The sequence below is a fragment of the Anomalospiza imberbis genome, chromosome 10 (assembly GCF_031753505.1).
Source record: "Anomalospiza imberbis isolate Cuckoo-Finch-1a 21T00152 chromosome 10, ASM3175350v1, whole genome shotgun sequence".
NCBI lineage: Eukaryota > Metazoa > Chordata > Aves > Passeriformes > Viduidae > Anomalospiza > Anomalospiza imberbis.
The window spans coordinates 8,825,773-8,845,796 of NC_089690.1; the positions used below are offsets into that span (position 1 = coordinate 8,825,773).

The 20,024-nt window shown below is 61.1% G+C and overlaps 1 protein-coding gene and 2 non-coding genes across 13 annotated transcripts; all 3 read right to left on the bottom strand.

The window, feature by feature from the left end:
• Nucleotides 1-627: 627 nt before the first annotated feature.
• On the bottom strand, nucleotides 628-18,893 carry EIF4G1 (eukaryotic translation initiation factor 4 gamma 1). 11 transcript variants are annotated; one of them, XM_068200437.1, is made up of 35 exons: nucleotides 18,787-18,892; nucleotides 17,648-17,708; nucleotides 16,254-16,362; nucleotides 16,070-16,156; nucleotides 15,738-15,770; nucleotides 15,141-15,161; nucleotides 14,438-14,611; nucleotides 13,994-14,093; nucleotides 12,160-12,272; nucleotides 11,007-11,099; nucleotides 10,860-10,926; nucleotides 9,616-10,497; nucleotides 8,599-8,687; nucleotides 8,209-8,395; nucleotides 7,720-7,853; nucleotides 7,329-7,466; nucleotides 6,964-7,137; nucleotides 6,687-6,884; nucleotides 6,278-6,424; nucleotides 5,947-6,183; nucleotides 5,762-5,866; nucleotides 5,198-5,351; nucleotides 4,993-5,090; nucleotides 4,791-4,893; nucleotides 4,569-4,671; nucleotides 3,687-3,943; nucleotides 3,476-3,591; nucleotides 3,129-3,301; nucleotides 2,870-2,995; nucleotides 2,705-2,786; nucleotides 2,383-2,481; nucleotides 2,134-2,268; nucleotides 1,964-2,045; nucleotides 1,749-1,889; nucleotides 628-1,633 (listed from the first exon to the last, which is right to left on the bottom strand). In XM_068200437.1, exons 3-35 carry the CDS (start codon nucleotides 16,326-16,328, stop codon nucleotides 1,452-1,454), a joined length of 4,905 nt encoding a protein of 1,634 aa, XP_068056538.1. In that variant the 5' UTR covers nucleotides 16,329-16,362; nucleotides 17,648-17,708; nucleotides 18,787-18,892; the 3' UTR covers nucleotides 628-1,451. The 11 variants fall into 11 exon arrangements, with proteins under 11 accessions (XP_068056538.1, XP_068056540.1, XP_068056539.1 ...); XM_068200439.1 differs by having other exon boundaries at nucleotides 17,648-17,704; nucleotides 18,787-18,807; XM_068200438.1 differs by lacking the exon at nucleotides 18,787-18,892 and adding an exon at nucleotides 18,629-18,720.
• On the bottom strand, nucleotides 7,212-7,286 carry LOC137480303 (small nucleolar RNA SNORD66). Its single transcript, XR_011002798.1, has one exon. It is a non-coding gene; the product is annotated as a small nucleolar RNA SNORD66 (small nucleolar RNA).
• Nucleotides 8,477-8,553, bottom strand: LOC137480301 (small nucleolar RNA SNORD66). The gene has a single exon (XR_011002796.1). It is a non-coding gene; the product is annotated as a small nucleolar RNA SNORD66 (small nucleolar RNA).
• Nucleotides 18,894-20,024: the final 1,131 nt, after the last annotated feature.

Consider the following 20,024-nt stretch of genomic DNA (forward strand, 5'->3'; position numbering starts at 1 on the left):
AAGGCAGCAAAGACCAGGCTCCAGTCCCCAGGGGAACCAGCCTCTGGTCCCAGCAGGGATACCCCACAGGGGAAGCCCAGCAGGGGCCAGCTGTGCCCCATCTCCACTCCAACTGCAAGACAAGGCCAGGAGGGAGCTGATAGAAAAATGCCCTCCCACACTGGAAGGTGTAGGGGGCACCTGGCACACACATCCCATCTCCTGCCCCAGGAGAGACCACACAGGTTCTGCCACTCATGCCTGTGGGAAAAGGGACATTTGGGGACATCAGGAGGGCTGTTTCTTCTGCCTCCAAAGACACTGTGCCTGGCAGTGCCAGCAAGGGGAGTCCAGGGGGCCTGGCTCCAGGCATATCCAACCCCCTTGCCACCCTTCCAGCCCTGGAGTGGGGGGTACCTACCTGCCTCGCAGTGACAGGGGAGGTTGGTCCCTGCCCATGTTCAAGGCTGGCACCCCCACACCAGCCCAGGCACAAGGGACATGGAGGGGGGGGCGGCAACAGCGGCACACGGGGCATTATTTAGCAATGTTCTTTTATTTCCAGTTTTAAGGTGAAAAGATGCCTTTAAATCTTCAATTAAATACTCCATAAAGAAAAAAAAAGGCAAAAAAAAAATTATTTACAAATTCACGTGACCAGTAATTGAATCCTTGTTTTAATAATTACACATGCGGCTCGTCACATCCGGCGCTCTATAAATACAGGGGACGCGGATGAGGGGGCCGCCCTGTCGCTTGCCCAATTGTGGCCTTAAACGTTTGGGAGGAGGATGGGGGCTTTTGGGGTCGTGGAGGGGACTCAGCCTGGCCCAGAGAGAAGGGGCCACCCCCCCTCCTCCCCGGCACCCTCCCCAGGTGTCAGAGCAGGAGCTGGAGGGGGAATGATTTATATTTAAAATTTAAAAACCATAGAGGGGAGGGGGTCCAGGCAGTGATGGAGGAATAGAGAGAGGACAGGGGAGGGGGAGAAATCACACTCCTGTCCCCAAACCAAATTTAATAAGTTTATATATATATAATCTCTCTATATTTCATCAAGAAGCGGGGAGGAGAAAGAGGAGGAGGGAGAGGAGGGGAGAGATATGTCCCCATCCCATCCCCCCCTCTCCATGACATGAATCCAGGGTGCTCTGCCCCACTCCCAGAGACCCGGTGTGTCTGCACTGGGAGGGGGGCGAGGAGGGTCCCCAAGGGGACCCGTGGCAGCCACCGCCTCAGTCAGCATCTGTTTATTATCATGACAAACTCGTACAGGCCTTACAAACAGAACCAGGACAGAGGAAGAGGAGAGAGGAGAACTGAAAAAAAAGAGAGGGGGGCTGCAAGGGGCACAGCAGGTCCCTCAGCCCTGGCATCAGCAAGTCCATGGGGGCCAGGGGTGGGAAGGGATGGAGTCACTCCCCAGGGTGCCCCACTCTCTCTCCCCCCTTCCTCCTCCTCCTCACAGGTGCTCAGTTGTTGTCCGACTCATCCTCAGCTTCCCGGAGCCAGGTGAAAAAGGCTGTCACCGATTTGAGAGCCACCCCTTTGCCCTGCTGCTCGGCCGGGTCCTTGCTGGACTCCCACTTGTAGAAAGCCTCCTCCTTGATGACATCCTCATCGTAGAGGGCATCAAAGAACATCCGCAGCAGGTCTGGGGTGGGGGGACAAAGGGGAACCTCTGCTATTCTCCAGCCACCAGCCACCCTGCTGGGGTGGGGACACATTTGCCACCCTCTCCTCCAACCACCCGCACCCACGATACTCACTGGGAGGCTGGTCCAACTTCACCACCAAGGCTTGCAGGGCATAGAGTGCCTGGAGCTCCTTCTGCTCATCCCGCAGGTACTTCTGGAGCAGCTTGGCTTGGTTGCGGATGACCGTGGCGTCCACGCGGTATGGGTTCTCAACTGCAGGGACACGGCGTGAGGGGGCAGTGTAGGCAGGGGAACCCCCAGCACTCCCACCTCACCCTGGTACTCACAGACAATGGCCAAGTGGCACACAGACGTCATCAGGGCCCTGATAAACGTGTTGGATGAGACCTGCTGCTCGCTCAGGTTGGCCTAGAGGGGGGAGGGTAAAGGACTGTGAGCTGGAGAGGGAGCCAAGAGGGAGCCTCCAGACACTCAGGCATTGTGCCCCCACCCTCACCTCAATCCAGTCATATATTCTTTGGTTGTTCGGGTTCTCCTTCAGCAGTTTGTCCATTTGCTTGCACAGCTCCTCTGAGGTCAGCTCCTTACGGCTTGGCATGTCTGAGCTGTCCCCCATCGTGTACTCCAATTTCTGGGGAAGCAGGCAGAGAGAGCTGTTGAAGGCAGCACAGGGGAGTGCCACTCTCACACTGCCCAAGATCTGCCCATGGCCCACCTCTGCCCCTTGCTGCCACCAAGCCCCCACCTGCTCTGTGACAAATTTGTTGACATCCTGGTCCTCAGGCAGGAATTCCTTCCAGCTCAGGCCACCATCCCGCCACAGCTTTCCTGCCGTCTTCTGGCCCTGTGGGACAAACAGTCAGCATCAGCACGGCATGCCCTCCATCTCCAGGGAGGAAGCTACTGTGGTTTGGCCATGCCAGCCCCATGACCCAGACACTAAGAGGGATGCCCCTCACCATCCTCTCTTGTGGTAGGGGGTTCGATCCCCACATGCCCACCTGGCCCCCAAGCAGGATGCCAGTCCTTGAGACAGCAGCCAGCAGCCACAAGCCCCATGCACTTACCATGCCCTTGCACAACAAGCCCAGCACCTCGACCAGCAGCGTGGTGGCCTTCCCAATGGGCACCAGGGGCTTTGTGATCTCCCTGTGGGGCAGAAGAGATCTGGGTGAGCTACCTGCCCCAAGGAGGACTCCCGTGCCAGCCCTGCTGAGGAGCACAGCCCTCACCTGAACAGCTCCTCCATGGGGATGCCTTCCTCTTGCAGGATAGGGGTGATGAGCTCAGCCAGGTACAGCCAAATGTGTGGGATGTCAATCTCCATGTCCTCTGCGATCTCCAAGATCTCCCGCAGCCTGAAGAGCAGAGGGAGCTGTTGGGATTCAGCAGTCCCCATACCCTTGGCTAGGAGGGACCTCAGGATGTCTCAGTGTTGAGTCCTACTCAAGGCAGGGTCAAATTCAAAGCCAGGCTGCCCCAGCCCCTCACCCTTTGTAATACTGCTCCTTGGAGAGTGTGCCTGCCTTCACCAGCTGGCAGAGCAGGGCTCCCATGTGCTCGCGGGAGATGGTGCTCCTCTCCAGCGTGGACTCGATGCCATTTTGCACAAAGATGTAGAGTGAGGAGGGGCTGCCCAGCTCCTGCACACACTGCAGGGCCTCCTGCAGGGAAAAGGGAGGTCAGTACTGCCCTACAGCCAGCTCTGGCTCCCCCTTCCAAATCCAAGCACCACCAGGACCCTGCCCAACAGTGCTACCGCACAGGGAGGGAAGCATATGGCATGTCAGAGGAACATATATGGTGTGTTAGGGTGCTTGGCCACCCCCTTCTCTCACCTTCATGTCATTGATGTGCAGGTATTCCTCTATGATCGCCTTGGATTTCTTCTCCAGTTCCTCTTCCGACAGCGCGGGCTTGGTGGATGTTGCAGGAGGTGTTGGCTCTTGTTTAACTGCAAGAGAAGAGCAGGGATTAGGCATCACCTGGGACAAGCAGAGCTGCAGGTGGTGCAGCCAGACCCTGGGATATTGCCCCTCCCCAGCTCACTGGTCTCTCGGCTCCGGTCCCGTTCCTCCGTCATGCTCGCAGCCTTGCGCACGGCCTCGGGGCCGCCCTGCTTCTCCCGTTCTCGGCTCCTGTCCTCTGTCTCTTTGCTGAAGCTCCTCTTGGTGAGGGCAGACCTGTTCCTGTCTACTCTCTCCCCCCGGTCAAGACGCTCTAGACGGTCGCTGGCCTTCTCCGAACGTGACTCCCGGTCCCCTCTGTCCCCAGCCTTCTCTGACCTGTCACGGCTGGAGCTGCTCCTGGGTGAGAGAAAGACACACAGCATGAAGAACCCATCACCACCCTCCCTGACCCCAGAATGTAGAGCTCTGTAAGGTAAGGCTGTCTCACTCCAATCCCCACCTCTTTTAGCACTTGACCATTCTTGGGGAAAAACTTTTCCCCTATTTCTTCCCCATTCCAACTCATACCCTTTTTCTTTTACTCTGCTCCTTGGCTGAGCACTGCCTGCCTTTGTCCTACCCGCACCTTCCTTCTGACACAGACGGTGGCAAAGCCCCCTTTTGTTTTCCTCTTCTCCTAAACAAATCCAAACTCCAGCTCTCTTTGGGTTCCTCACACTCCAGCTCTCTTTAGGGACCTCACACTCCCGCCCTTTAATGTCTATTCAAGGACCCCCAGGCCAGACCAAGCACCCAGGGGTGGTCACCCAAGCGCCAAAGAGTAGGGAGGACATCCAGGGTGAGGTCAACCTTCCTTGCCACAAGGATTCACCACTGACTCTGAGCTCCATTAAGGCCCCATCTTGCCACAGGGCAAGTCCAGACACCATAACTTGCCTATACACTGATCAACCACAAGACTGAATCAGGGGCTCTCCCTCAACCCACACACCCATCCACCAAGGCAGGGCTGGCCCCTCACCTCTGCACCACACGGCGGGACTCTGGGCTCTCGGCAGGCATTGACTGCTGGAGCGCTGAGAAGCGGTTCAAGGTGCTTGTGGCTGGTCGCCCTGAATCAGATGCTGGGCGTGAAAAGAGGCAAGTCTCAGAGTTTGGCAACTCCCTGGTACAGGAACTGCCAGGGGAAGGATCACTCCTCCCACTCTGTCCCACAGCACCCAGCCAGTCCCACACTGCCTACCTGAATCTGCGGGCTTTGCGCCAGACCCTCCGCTGCTGCCTTTGCCCCAGCTCAGCCGCCCACCCGGTGCAAAGAGCTGGTTATTGGAGTCAATGGATCCAGGCTGCAAGTGCAGAGAGACAGTCAGGCCTGATCCCCCCCACCAAGGCAGGACCTAGGCCAGGCAGCCAGCTCAGCTGCCACAACGCACCCCCAGCCTCACCTTGGTGATCTTCGTTAACCGGCTGGTGTCAATGGGCCGGTTGCCCTTGCTGATGGGCACCGTGCTCCAGCCATCATCTGCAACCAGGCTACTGCGCCCTGAGCACAAGAGGGACAGTCATAAGGTGCAGACCAGCCTTGAGCAGAGTCCTGCAGGAGCAACCCACTCCTAGCAAACTCAAGTGCCCCCAAACCCAGACACTCACCACCAGAGGATGGCCCAGGGGGTCCTCTCCTCTTGTCCTTTGACATGAGCTGCTGCACTTTGATATGTTCCCGATGCTCCTCCATCTCTGCTTCCTTGTGGATCTGATCGATGGTTTTGGGGCCCTGGTCTCCTCGCCTCGGTACCCAGCTATTCTGTAGAGGGCAGGGAAGGAGGGAAGAGGGAACTGTGATGGCTGAAAGATGGAGGGAAAGGGATTCCCCCTTCTCAGCCATCCCACTCTCCAAGTCTCAGGTTAGTCTCCTGCCTCGGCCATTACCACTCTCCATGTATTGTGGCAGCTTTTGGCACAAAAAGGCTCAGGTTCCAGAGCCCCCCTGCATTAAACAGCTGCCAATTACTGTGTGCCCACTACCACTACCATGATAACCAAGAGCAGGGGCTAGCATGGTGTCTCTGGGGCTGGCCACAGCTCACATACCCACCTCACCCCTAGAGGGAACACATGGATTGCTGGCACTCAGAGGACTTAGGCCAGCAGCTCCAAGGGACCAAGCAGCAAACAGAGGACAGTCCCCAGACAACTGCATTCCATGAACCTTACCCGTCTTAGGTCAATCACATCCTGCAGCATGAAACGGATTCGGGATGATGTCTTTTTCTCTTTGATAATCTTCTCCATCTGATTGAAGTACTGGTCCATCCTGGGCTATAGGGGGACAGAGCCATGGTCACATTCCTCCTAAAGGCAAGGGAAGAGCAAGCAAGGTAGGGCAGGGCAAGAAGTACCTTGGCTTTCTCGAAGTCCAAGTCCTTGCCAATAGTCGTAAGCAGGCGGCAAAGGCACTCAAGAGACTCCTCATCGTGGTTTTTGAGCAGCTTCACCACGCAGTCATGCATAATGGCCTCTGTCAACATCTTCAGTTTGAAGAGCTCTCCAATGAACTTGATGTTGCCCAGGGATCGTCGTCGGGCCTTATCCCGCGCCTCCTCCAGCTCATCCTTCATACGCGCCTTCTCCTCGGGCTGCACGAAAAGCCCACCAGGGCAGTTCAGTGTCCAGAGTCAGCCCAAGGACACCCACACCAGCCCTCAGCAGCAGACTCCCACCACAACTCACAGCACTGGCATCATCCATCTCCTTCTGCCGCTTCTCAAAGATCTCATCATCATCCTTGTCCTTCTCAAACTCCTTCTGGCAGCGGTTGAGCAGCAGCTTGCGGAAGTTCACAGTCACTGTGGGCTTGTCTGTTGTGGGCACTTTAAGCTGCAGGGAGAGGTACAACCCAGAGAAAGAGCATGAGTTGTGTCTCCTCCAAAAGCTGGGCAACTAAGGTGGCACTACTCGAATCAGGGAAAAGCCACCCTACAACACTGTGATGCCCTGCTGAGACTCTGAACGTGGTCCTCCATCCACACACCCCAGCTTCCCCACTCCACATGGAAGGACCTGCACACTACTAAGCTCAGCTGAGATGGCCAAAAAAACCCTTGCCCACTCAGCAGGAGACCGCCCAGCTTCTGCTCACCCCCATAAGGCAACGGCACATGTTAGCATAGGCAACAGAGAAGTTTGGCTCCGAGATGGCCTTCTCGAAGACGAGGTCGATGACACCCTTGAGCCGCTCCTCCGTGTCGATGGACAACTCCATCACCTGCTTCATCAGTTGCTGGAACATCTGGGGCGTCAGCTTGTTGAGGATGCTGCGGACACGGCGGAGCAGTTCCTGCAAGGGCAGCAGAGTCAGCAAGAGCTGGACACCGTTCCCCCAGGCCCTCCAACTGCCGGCCCACACCAGCTCCCACCTGTGTCTTGATATTCTCAGGATCCTCCTCCTCGGAAGCACGTTTGCTGCTGGGTTTCCAGGCCTTCTCGGCCTTGTTCAGCTTGACATCCTCATTGAGGGACACAGTAGCAATGATTTTGCGGGGCTCCTTCCTCGGGTTCTGCTGGGAGCGGCGGGGACCCAACCCTGAGGGCTGACACATGGAGAACAAACTCAGCTCTCTGCTCTGGGACCATGTGAGCTGGCGCCCAGAAGTCCCCAGTCCACCTACTCAGATCCTCAACTCCATCATGGACATCAGTGGCCCAGACACAGCGGCTCAAAAGCTTGATCATCACAGAGAGGCAGAGCAGGATGGCAGGAATGAGATGAGGAGATACTCACCAGGCCCCGGTTGCCCATGACAGGCCGGCCAAGGTTGGCAAAGGAGGGGGTGAAGTCAGGGCTGCAGTTCATGCCACTGAGGCGGATGGGGTCGATTGCCCGCAGTGGGGTCTTGTTGGCCTGCGAAGGTACACACGGCTGAGGATGCCCGGGGGCAGAGGAGCGGGACGGATCCATCCCCCAGCCTCAGCGCCGGGACAAGGAACTGGAAAAAAAGCCCCAGAGGTGCCCCCGCACCCACCAAACCCAGGCTCAAAGGTCACTGCAGATGCAGTAACAGGACTCTGAACACAAAAGTAAGTCCCTGCCCTGCCTTCACAAGGCATAAAGAGGAGCCTGACCCCCACCTAACCACCACCCACAACTCCCCAATTTCCAGGGCCGCACCGACCTTGTCCAGCACCACATCTGTGATCTGGGGCAGTCCCTCAGGTTTCTGCATGCTGGCAAAGATGAACTGGAAGCCCAGCAGGAACTCCCGGTCATATCGCTTCTTCTCCTCAGGGTTCAGTGGCTTCCATTGTTCTGCAGCGGGGGGCAAGAGGGAGACTCTGATGTGGCCTGTCCCATATTCTCCACCCTGAGCTGTGGTGGGTCTGGGTCCACACAAGGACAAGTGAGGTGAGATGTAGACAACCACAGAACTGCCCCAGCCTGGTACACCATGAGCATAACTGTGCATGCTTAGAAAGCCTGATGCCACCAGCTCCCTGCCTCCTGCCAAGACCCTTGTGCTGGGAACTCTGTTCCACACCTCACGCCAAGCTTGGGGACAAGATGGGAGGAGAACGTGAAATTTAGGACAGTGGGACCATGCCACCCACTGCTGGGTCCAGAGGTGGTGGCTGCCAGCAGAGGACTGTGCCCAGGCACAGCTCACCTTCCTTGTAGCCATACTTCTGGCCAGCAGCCTTGCCCTTCTCCGGGGCCAACTTGTCTTCCTTCTCCTCCCACGTCTCTTCCGACTCTTCCTGTGGACGGGCAGGAGCCACGTCCTCTGCTTCACTGGCAGGGGCAGATGTGGGGGGCTTGTTCTCCGCCTCCGAGGCACTATCACCGGTCTGAGACTGCAGCGAGGGGGACAGGGACAGCAGTCACCCACACGAGACTGTTCCTGTCCCCTTCACCCCACTCCTTGGTGTCCACCCCACCTCAGATCCTCATTACCATCACAGAGCATCAGTGGCCCAGACACGATGGCACAAAGCAGAGTTCATCACAGGAGGAGATGGGACACAGGGTGATCCCCAGACACTCCTGGGACACTCACCTCTTTAAAGGCATCCAGCAAATCACCTAGTGCCTCCTTCTTGTTCAGCTCCTTCATCCTTCGTTTCTTCTTTGGCACCGACATGGCGACTGGGAGGAGAGGCAGGAAGGTCAAAGACAGGAACCCTCCCAGTCCCCAGGACCCTGACACTAGCTATGGGGTCACCAGCAAGGCCCCAGTAACAGCAGGTGAGCTTCAAGATGGAGCCACAGGGATGTGGTCCTGCCACCCCATAACAGCCCCCATCCCCAAACACACCCCGATTTACCTTCATCAAAGTCTCCCAGCCACACCACTACCCTAGTGCGCGCTCTCCATCCTGTCAGAGGATCCCTGCAGACGCTGCTCTACAGGCAGCCCTTACAGGGACACTCCCACACAAATCTCTGTTCCCATACACAGTCTCCTCCCTGGCACCCCTATACACCAGCCCATACATGTGCTCCCCAGAAATGTATCTGCCCCCAGGCTGCCCTCCTAGAGCACCCCTGTATCCCTGCCCAAGGCACTCTATATAAACACATCCTGTGAACCCATCTTCCCCGTCACTCCTATGTAACTCAAACACTCCTGTGCAGGGTGCGTAAAGAAAAAAAGAGAAACCCCAGCACATCCCCAAGGCACCCCACTTTCCTCAATCACCCCTCTGTACTTGCATACCCCTACACAGCATGCTTGACATCTTCCCTGCCAATCCTCCACCTCCCAGTGTCCTCAATGACTGGGGACAATCCTGAGATACAACCCTGACAGATCACCCTACACCCCTGCGTAAGACATCATATAAAACGCACTTCCATTCCCCATGGCATCCCCCACACACAGCCCTCTATACCCATCCCATACATCACTACATAGATGTACTCCCCAGATATCTCCCTGATCCCACCACCCATAGACACTTTGTCCCTCTCAGCATCCCATACGCATCCTGTACCCCTAACCACATCTCCCTCTCATGCGCCCCCCACCACCCAACACCCACCCTGGGGCACCCTGCAGCCCAGCATTCCCAACCTTGTGCGGTCGCCTCTGAGATCTGCGAAGGGGCAGGGGCTGGGCTCAAGCTTCGCTCCTGGGTCTCACCAGGGCCTTCACTCTCTTCGTCCTCCTCCTCTGCAGGTGGGGAGGCAGGGGTGCCAGGCTGGGCTGGCTCCTCAGGCTCTGAAATAGGGCTGACATCCGACTCGGGCTGCTCCTCACTCGGCTCCACTTTGCTGGTGCCCTCCACACCATTGGGTAGGGACAGCTCTTCAGGCTGGGCAATGGGGGAGTCCAGGGTGGGCACAGGCACCGGCTCAGAGACCAGCACTGGCTGGCACACGGGCGCCTCAGGGACCGTCTCAGGCGTCTCCTCCAAAACCCCATTGGCCTCACCAGTGGGCTCGGGGCAGGGCTCTTCCCGGGGTGGTGGGGGGCTGGGGGAGGCGGGTTTGGCAGGCGCTTCAGGGGCCTGTGGTACGACAGGTGGTGGCGACGGCACAGCCGGCACCAGGGGCACGGCTGGCATTGAGGGAACAACGGGCACTGGCGGCACCTCGGGGGGCACAGGCTCCTGCAGGGTGGGCTCTGGGAGGGGAATAGCAACCTCCTCCTCCTCTTCCTCTGCCTCCTCCGCAGCCACTGTGTCCATGTTGGGCGCGGGCACAAGGGGCAGCTCCGCAGCCCCTGGCACTGTAGTGATGGCGCTTAACGTCTTTTGCGGGTCAGGTGGCGCCTCGCCCTGCTCCGCTTTCGTGTCCGTGTCCACAGGAGGCTCCATTGGCACCAGTGTCACGGGCGAGAGCACCACAGGCTCCACCTCGGGGATCAGGGGAGGGGGAGGAGACGGGGATGCCGACTTGCTGGGCTCCAGGGAGACAGGCTTGCTCACCACCAGCGCAGGCTTCGGGCGGTCATCTGCAAGGTGGACGGCGTTAATGGATGACTCTGTGATTCCCTGCTCATCCCACATTCCTCCCCAGATCACTCTATCTTCAGGAGACATAGGGACAGATGTACCAAGCCACATTACAAATGGGGGATGGGGAAAACAGAGGTCCTCTAGTGCCCAGAGGACAGCTGAGATGAGTATACAGCCCCCATAAACTCTCCTGGATCCAACAAGGTCCCCAGGTATGCAGGGATGGCCTCCGACCCCACAAGCGTCAGGAGAACTAAGGAATAGCAGAGGTGGCATTTCACATCCAGTAGTGCCAACACCAGGGAACCTTGCTGCTGCCATTCCAGCTGGCACACCCAGCCCTGGCATAGGCACTTACCAGGCCGGACAATAACTGCTACATGGGGGGTCTCTCCATTGGCCTGGGGCTCCAAACCGCTTCCAGCCTGAGGGGGCAAAAAGGGAGTTGAACAGAGCCATGTGCACTTCCCTCTGCCACAGCTGCGAAGTCAGAGGATCCACTTACCTGTGGAGGGGTAGGGGTGGATGAGGTCCTTGCTCCAGACATAATTTCTTCTGTAATGTCTTTGCCGCCTTGGTTGGGGTCTCGTATTCGGATCTGTCCAAGAATCAGAGCAGAGTGAGGAAGCTGTTGGCAGAGTGCGGGACGCAACACACGGGCCACCCCCTTTCCATGAGCCCAACACCCCACAGGACACCGTGCTCCAAAGGGAAAAGGGAGGTTCATTCACTGCAGTGCCTGTCCTGGCCACACACAGTTTGGGGAACAGTGGGTGCTACATCCTCTCACCACAGGGCACAGTGATCCAGAGACACTGGCCTGTTCCAGCGCCTTGCAAGTCACCGCAACACACAGCTGGAACCAGCAGGTCCCCAGGCCAGTGCCATCAGAAATCAGGGGACCCCAATACATCACTGTGCTGGCACAGGGGCTGCAAGGACCCCCCCTCATTTTGGGGACAATACAGGGGACTAGCCTCAGCACACAGAAACCACAGTGAGCTCTGTGTCACCCCAGACACACCCTATATGCCCACAGCCTCACTTGCCCGTGTCTGCCATGGGCGTGGCATGAGCTACAGGGCACCCTGCTGCGGGGTGACTGGAGGGGTACACGTGGGTCTGGCTGGGACCACAGTGCATGGCAAAGTGCAGCCAGGAGTCTTGTCCTCTACCTTCTGAACACAACCTGCTCCCAGAACACCAAGTGCAGAGCTCAACCCATCTCTGATGAGAAAATGCCAGCATCCCACCTCCCAGTGGCAACCCCTGCCTCCCGGCACAGGGCCATGCCGGCAGCCACCCGGCTCCCCGCTATAAATAGGCCCCATGCGAGGCCTCTGAGCACCGGCATCTCCGGGAGCAGACAGCAGTTGGCAGCCGCGGCACCCCCGCCCTCCCGGGAGCTGTGACTCAGCACAATGCTGCCCGCCGGGACGACCAAGGTCGCCAGCACCCACCACGCACCCCAGTTCCCTTGCTAAGCCCTCCAGCCTATGGGGACACAACTGTGTGCCAACCCTTTTCCCTGGCATGCGGCACCACATCCCATCCCACACACCACCAGCCCCTGGGGCTGACACCATCCCCCCTCCCGCACATGAGCACACCCTCTTGCACATGACATCCCCCATGCCGGGAGGCAGATGGCTCCTTACCGTCTTGCGTTCTCGTTTCGGGGGGATCGGTGGTTGCTGGCTCACAATGACCTGGGCAGTGGGGACCCCCGCTGGGAACTGCTGCACCCCCTGCGCTGGGTAATACGCACCCGCTGAAGGAGAGGAGAGAACGTCAGACCAGCCAAGCCAGATCCTCCGAGCCTGTCCTGAAGACTCCCTGATCTCTCAAACACAGGGGTCTGTCAGGAGCCTGGAGAGCCCTTGCTGCTCTGCAGCGAACCCCCATCGCATCCGGCCTGGATTGTCCCAACCCGCCTGACAGGCCTGACCGAATTCCTTCCCTGTGAAGCAGAGAGCGTCCCCGCGCCACCCCCACGCCCAGCCAGGCCCCACAGGCATCCACCGTGCCCACCAGCTCCACGCCACCAAGAGCCCTGCCTGGACACTCGGCCATGTCAGGTACAGGCGTCCTGGCTCCGCAGGCGGCCGCCTGCCTTCCTGCCTGCGCCCTTATCTCCCCAGGGACAGCTCCAGCCCGAGGGCGGCACCAGACAGCCTCCATTCACACCCAGGCTGAGGGGCTCAGGCTCCCCGTGCAGCCCGAGTCCCTGGAGAGCCCAGCCCAGAGGAAGGAGCTGTGCTAAGGGACAGAGGCAGAGCTGGACCCCATCCAGGGCTGGCACAGCCCTCGAGAGGTGCTCCACTCCTCCCAGACCATCTGCGAGCATCACCCCAAAGCAGTGCCACAGGGATATGGGTGTGATGGGACAGGCACAGCTGGGTCCTGGACCCCTGTGGCTCCAGCACCTTCCCTGCTGCACTGACACAAAGTCAACCACGGTGCTCTGGTGACTGCCTCATCCCTGAGTCAGGGACCCTCCCTTTGCTCAAGAGACTCACAGGGACGCTGAATGGGCCTCACACGTTAGGATGGGCTGGGCATGGAGAGAAGGAAGAAGACCCTGAGCTGCCTAGCCCTAAGGACCAGACAGGAGACCCAGTCTGATTCATTTGTCAAGGGTCACACCATGTTGGGTCACCCTACCAGTCCTGTGGGCAAGAGGCAAGTGCTGCCAGCTTCCCCAGGAAGAACCACAGCAGCACCAAAGCAGAGGCTGGGGGTACACCCATCCTGGAACCTCAGAGAGATACCCAGACCATGTCCCAGGGCTGTGCACAAAGGCCCAAGCACAGGAGACAGCCACAGCCAGGGACCACCTCACTCCTCTGAGGGGCTGGCTGGGCCCTGAGACAAGAGGGAGGGAGGCTGGGCACGTACCTGGCTCAGGAGAAGCCCATCTCTGCCCCGGTTATGCTTTGCTGCTGTGCTGGGGCCAGGCCGGAGGCCTCGGCTCACATTTCTGTGTCTGCTGGGCCTCCCGGGGCCAACCAAGCCTAAATATAGTCACAGCCCGGGTGGCCACATGCGAGCAGGGGGAAGGAGGAGGGGCTGCTCACATCACACTCCCCAGGCACCAGGAGGGGGCAGGCACGGAGCACCCCGGCTCAGCTCCTGGGAGCAGGAGCTGAGGGGGGTCAGCAAGCACTGAACTGCTCACCACCTTGACAGCAAGTGAGGGGAAGTAGGGGATAAAGTCTGCCCCAGCCCTCCGCCAGCAGAGTTAAATATTAAACAGCCCCAATTTGGAAAAGGACAGGGGTGAGTGGACTGGTACGAATGGACCAGAGGGACATGATGTGCCGCTGGGCAACAAGCAACTGTCGCCCAAAACAGCCTGCAATGGAGTCACAGAGTCAGCCCCGGTGAGCTGTGTTCAGCTCGGCGGGACGCACAGAGGCCACGGGAGCAAAAAAACGGGGAAGTGCTAGGACTGAAAGAGCACCGGGGAGCAGGCAACCCCTCTGTCTGTACCGTAAGTCCCGAACTCTGTGGGGCTGGCTCCAGGGTAAAAACTAGGGGCGCCAGGTTGGACCGGGTACTGTTGGGTCGGGACAACGTACGTGGAGCGACCCTGCAATAGGAGAGAAGAGGAAAAGTCAGTTATGTCCCCTGCAGAGCACAGACATACCCCCAAAACACTAACGAAACCCCAAACCTGTGAACTAGTTGTACACCAGGGCAGTGAGCAGGACACAGGCAGGGTAGACACCAGGTGCCCTAGGGAACTGTTGGGGAGGGAACCAGTACTGCTGCCTCTCTACAGAGCCAGCAGCACCCTGCTCAAATCAGTGGGTGCTCAGAGTCTCAGGACCCCTTCCACCCCCACAAAACAGACCCGGGCTGCAAACCCAGGCGACACCTCCCACCGGTGCCCATCCCAACCCCCTCCCACAGAGTCCAAAGTATAGCCCTCACCTGTCCGGGAATGTAATAGGCTCCTTGGGAAGGTGTGTAGGATATCTGGGAGGGTATCATCATCACCTGGGAAGCAGCTGGATACACATGGGCAGGAGGGCCGGGCCGAGCCGTCGTGTTACTCTGCACGCGGGACGCACTGGCGGGAGGCTGTGCCCTGTTCTGGTAGAAATGCTTGGGGAGAGATGGGGCACAGCGTCAGCAGGAACTCCAGCACCTTCTTCTGCCACCACCGCAGACGGGGGAAGACACCAGCCCCCCCACGCTGCCGGGATGCAGCACCGCCTCGGCAGCTCACAAGGCCACCCCCCACCCCGGCACCATCCTGTCCCCACGCACCTGCGGGGCCGCCTGGGTCCACCCGACCCAGCTCATGCCCGGCGCGGCCCCGGCCCAGCCCTCCCTGGGCCGGCAGCTCAAGCGCCCGGGGCCGGCCACGGCCGCACGCAGCTCGGCCGCGGCGGGTCCCGGCGTGCTCTGCACCGGCTCCCGGCGCTCGCGGTGGATGCTGGGAACTGTAGTCCCGCCATGCCGGAGCCGGACAACATGTGGAGCTCCGTATTCCCACCGCGGCCAATGCCGTTCATCCCGACCCAGCTTGTTTGCCGGGAAGAGCATCCCCGGGAGCACCAGCTCCAGCCCAGCGATGAGTGGGCAATGAAGGGTCCGCGCATGCACCCCCGGGGCAAGGAGAAAGCGTTACCTGAAGAGACCTGAATCCTCCCTGTTAGCAAGCGCACGCATACAGAGGGAAAGGGGGAAAGAGAGAGACAGGAGTTACTGGCACTGGGACAGGGATAGCAGAGGAACGGACAGGAGGTCAGGGAGCCCTGTGCCCACATCCCAAATATACTGAGGTCCCCTGTAGGGACCTCCCAAAGGGCAGGGATGGGTCTGATGAGCTCCCAGACAGCACAGCCAAGGATGTCACCAGATGTGTCCCCAGCAGCTCCTCCACACAAGAGGGCTGATGGAGATCCAGAGCCTTGCACGCCACTGCAGGGCCTTGGGAGACCAAGCAAAGCAGGGAGGAAAAGGAAGATGAGGAAGGGCACAGGCAGAAGCAACAGCCTGGGCCAGAGTTAGCACAGGCACAGCCACATGCTGCAGGCTTCATGCAAGGAGGGAACTGGAGAGACACTGCAGAGAAACCTACCCAAAGTCAAGCAGGCATCCCGCACTTTCCCCAGAGTCCAGGGTCCCCATACGCTCCCCAGCCCCTTCATGCCCAAGGTGGGCGTTTCTGTGCAGTGTCGGGGAAGGGTGTTCAGCATGCAGGGCAGGGGAAGCGGGTTAGTACCTGCTGGTGAATAGCCCGAGGCCCTGCTGGAAACTGAGAGAGGAGGAAAGGGAGGTTTGGGGCAGGGGAGGAAGGAGAGAAGAGCAGTCACTCTGTGGGCATCCTCATTGGAGGCGCCTGCCCTCCCACCCCAGGGCCAGGAGGTCCTCAGGTGGCAGTCGTGGTCCAGATCATGGGCTCATTCCCCCTTCAAAGGCACACACCATGCCCGAGAGGCACCACATTGCTCTTAACACCCCTGGGTTCCATGGCAGTGAGGGCTACTCGGCCAGGAAGCAGAAAGCTGCTGGATACCCCTTATCACCCTCTGCAGCTCTGGACAAAATCCTTACCTGGCGCGGCTGAGAAGGCGTATTCATTTGTGAAGTCGGTGCCGGGTTAAAAACCACAGGTGCCGTCTGACCAGGTGGGAACGTTGGCTGGAAGAAGGCAGGGAGGGAGAGAGATGGTACCACTGCCCTTGGCAGCAACTGGAGAGGCAAAGCTGGGTCCCCCAGCCCTGCAGGGGACAGTTACCTGCGGCAGTCCGGGAGAAGGGGCAGGGTGCGGGGCAGTCGGGGCTCCTCCTGTGGGCTGTGGAGCTTTGTTCATTTCATGGGGTTGTGCATAAGGATCCCCTCGCTATCTACAGGAACAGGGACAGTGGGCTTAAGCTGGAGATGGCAGCACCCCAGGCATCTGTCTCCTGCACACGTAAGCCCTAAAATCTGCAAATCTCCAGCCCCACAGCCTACCAGCATAAAGCCAGGCATCAGCCATGCCCCACAGACAGCATCCCACCAAGGCATGGACCCCCAGCCACCTCCTCCTGCCCCACTGGGCCACAGGGAAGATGGGGTAGGTACTTTCAAGTCACCCAGCCTGGGTAGGTCCTCACACCCTTCAGAGCACAACCCCCATCATGCCCCAAATGCAGCCATGCCCACCAGCAGGACTGACCCACCCAAGGTGACCCCACAAACCCTGTCTGGGTCCTACACAAAAGTGGGCACCAGTGCCCATGATTTGCCACCAGCACCTAGGCCACCACTAACTCCGGGGGGCTGGGTGGGCCGGCGGCACCCCGGCGTCAGCCGTGCCCAGCTCCACCCCGGCCGGCTGACCTACTAAGCGCTTCCCCCGGCCGGCCAAACCTGTTCCTGCCGGTGGCGCCGGGTCCCCAGCGTACACCACAAACGCCTACCCGGGAAGGCAGGGAGCAGCTCCCAGGTCCCCCCACACCACCAACACTCCTGCCCACTGCCCTGCCCAAGGGAGTCTGCAGCCCCCAGCCACCGCCAGCACCCAGGCAGCCCAGACACGCTCCCGGCTGTCCCAGGAAGGACTTGGCAGCCAGTGCCGCTCTCCCCGCCCCGGTGCAAAGGCCACCGGGGCAGGAAGGAGAGGCAGTACCCCGCACACTGCCAGGGCTGGCCTGCACCCCATGGCACCCAGGGAGCCCGTTGCGGCCAGACACCCAAGGGAGCAGCCCTAGTGCCTCCTGTAATCTGACGCCTGGACGCGTCAGCACTGCCGGCCCCCGGCCCAGCTGCGGGCACTGCCAGACACGTCCCACCAACACTGGGAAATGGGGCACCCCAATCCCCCCAAGGGCTGCACCTTGGTATGGGGGTGCCACCCCATCACAGGGATCCCCTGAGCCACAACCCCAGTGGAGATGGGCCCTGCCAGGGTTTCAGGAGGTGGCAGGGACTGGGTTGCACCCCCCAGTGCTCCCCCCAGGTCCCTTCTCACCGGGGACCCAAGCACCTGGCATGGACAGCCCGTACCTGAGCCAGCTTAGCCAGGCCTTGAGACCAATCACCCCTAAACAGAGGAGCAGGATTGTCTCACAGGGGACAGGGACACCCGGGGACAGCCAGACCTGGTCTCCTCCGCCAGACACAACCGGGAGCGAGCAGGATACTCACCCCCCCGCGGGAAAAACCTGGGCCGGCTGAGCGGGCCTGCAGAGACCGTTCATCCGACTGACTGGGAGAGAGGAGGGAGGGGGGAGAGAGAGAAAGAGAGATCAGGCCGGGCCCCGCGGGCCCCGGACTGGCCCCGGCTTCGCACTGGCCCGGGTAGCCCAGCCGGGCCGGGGAATGCGGGTTCCGTCCCGGGGGGACAACGGGGCACCGCCGCGGCTGTTTGTAATCGGAGTCGCCACCGCCTCTCTTGCGCCGGGAGCGGCCGGGCCGCGGCCTGTGCTGGGCCCGCCGACGGGGCGGGGGGTCCTGCCCGGGGGGGGATCCGGGAAGGCCCAGCTCGGTCCGAGTGAGGGGCCGGGGGACGGGAGCAGCAGTTCGGGGAGACGGGAACGTACGAGGGAGTGGGGCAAAAGACGAAGATCACCGACGGCGGAGCTGGGACAGGCCGCGGCGATGGCCCGAAAGCGGCTGGCCCCGCCAGGCCCAAGCGCAGCCTCGCCCCCAGGCCGAAGCGGCGGCCAAACCGGCGGCTGCGACCGGCTCCGTCCCGGGGCGGCGGCACCACCATCACGGCGGCGGGAGGGCGCGGTGCGGTGCCCGGTGCGGCATCCGGCGGCCCCGCTCCCCCCCGCGGCGGCGGCGGCCTCTGCCAAGGACACGTGTCACTGCCGGCCGCAACCGCGGCCCCGCGGGCACCGGCGGCGGCACGAGAGCACGGTCGCGGCGGGGCGGGGGCGGCAGTACTCGCAACACACGCGGCGGCGACGCTGGGCCTAGGCGGGCGCGGCGCCGGGAGCACGTGTGCGGCGGCGGCGGCGGCGGGGCGCACCGGCCAGCACGTGGGCGCGGACCGACGCCGCCGCCGCGGGATCACCGGGACTTGGGTGACCATCGGGACGAGCGGGGGGCCCGGCGCAGCAGCGGAGCGAAGCACGGGACGGGGCGTGGGAAGGGGGGTGGCGGCGGCGGGGCGGCACCCACGTGGTAGCGGCGGCGGCGGCGCGACAAGGCCCGGCGAAGCGAAGCCCGGGGAAGAGGGAGGAACAGGGCGGCACGCGCGGCCCCGGTACCGGCGGCCCCCCCCCCCCGCCCCCCCACCCCCCCGCGGGGCGCGCGCCCGCCCCGCCCCCGCCCGTTACCTTCAGTCTCCTTCAGCGCGCGCGGCCCGACGCAGCCGCAGCGCAGCGCAGCACGACCATTTCCGGAGCCGCGCCGCGCGCAGGGGGCGGGGCCGCGGGGCCGCGCGCCCGCCGCCGCCGCGGGGGAGGGGCGACGGGGCGGGGCCGCCACGCCCGGAGCCGCGCCGGGCCCCGCCCCCGCCCCGCGCGTTGCGCCGCCGCCGCGGTCACGTGGCGGGGCGGGGCGAGGCCCGGGCGTCCCGGAGGAGGCCGGGGTACGCGTGGCTACACCCCATCTCGGTAGCCACGGCCGCCGTCCCGTCCCGCCGCTGCGCACCCCGTGCAGGGTCACGAGGTGAGTGGGCGCACCTGGCGCCGGCACCGTTCGGGACGCACATTCACCCGGGGCCTGACACCACCCGGGTCCCACAGCCACCCACGGACCGGCACCCGTTCAGTGCTTGGCACAACCGGGACGCGGCCTCACCCAGAACTTGACATCGCCCTGGCGTGCACCCGCCCGTGCTCCATCCAGCCTTGGCCACATCCGTGGCCGCACCGTCCTGCACCAGCACCTTCCCAGGACCGGCATTCACCTAGGGTCTGCTCTGAGGCGAGACTTGCACCCATCCAGCACCCACCCCTCTCCCGGCCAGGAGCTGCACCTGCCCAGAACCCACCCAGCACCTCACACCCACAGGGAACATGGTCCCCATCCTGTGCCCCGCAGGATGTAGCACCTTACCCCGACCCTGCATGCATCCCACTCCCTTTGGTACTCAGCACCCCACTCCCACCCAGACACAGCCTCCCCTGTCCACCCAGCTGGGCACAGCAGGATCCAGACACTGTCAGTTTTGGAAACAAGGCAGGGCTTTCCTCTTCGCTAAAAATACTTCCCATGTGGTTTCTATCCCCACCTCCCTGACTGCTTTTAACCCCAATGTCAGCTCTGGAGCAGCACCAAATTATGGCAGAGCCCAGCACATCTAGCAGGGCAGTTGAAAGTTCAGAGATGCCAGCCAACACCCCCCAGGAGGGCAGTCCCAGCCAGGGACAGGCCATGCTGTGCTAAAGGGGAGTTGCACACTGAGCACATGAGGCTGTGCCAGGCACACACACAGGGCACAGCTGGATGCTGAAGTTTAGGAGCACCCATGGCACCCCAAAACTGCGTTCATGCCCTGCATGTTGGGATCTGCACTGTGCACTGCCTCCGTGGGCCACAGGCACACTCAAAAGGATGAGAGGCCAACACA

What these genes read in the sequence shown, in the direction of transcription:
- EIF4G1 (XM_068200437.1), bottom strand. Translation starts at nt 16,328, where the DNA reads ATGAACAAAGCTCCACAGCCCACAGGAGGAGCCCCGACTGCCCCGCAC. An exon ending in TCATGGGCAACCGGGGCCTG is followed by an intron (nt 7,138 to 7,328) that starts GTGAGTATCTCC and finishes TCCATGTGTCAG; the next exon opens with CCCTCAGGGTTGGGTCCCCG. An exon ending in CCCTGGGCCATCCTCTGGTG is followed by an intron (nt 5,091 to 5,197) that starts GTGAGTGTCTGG and finishes TCTTGTGCTCAG; the next exon opens with GGCGCAGTAGCCTGGTTGCA.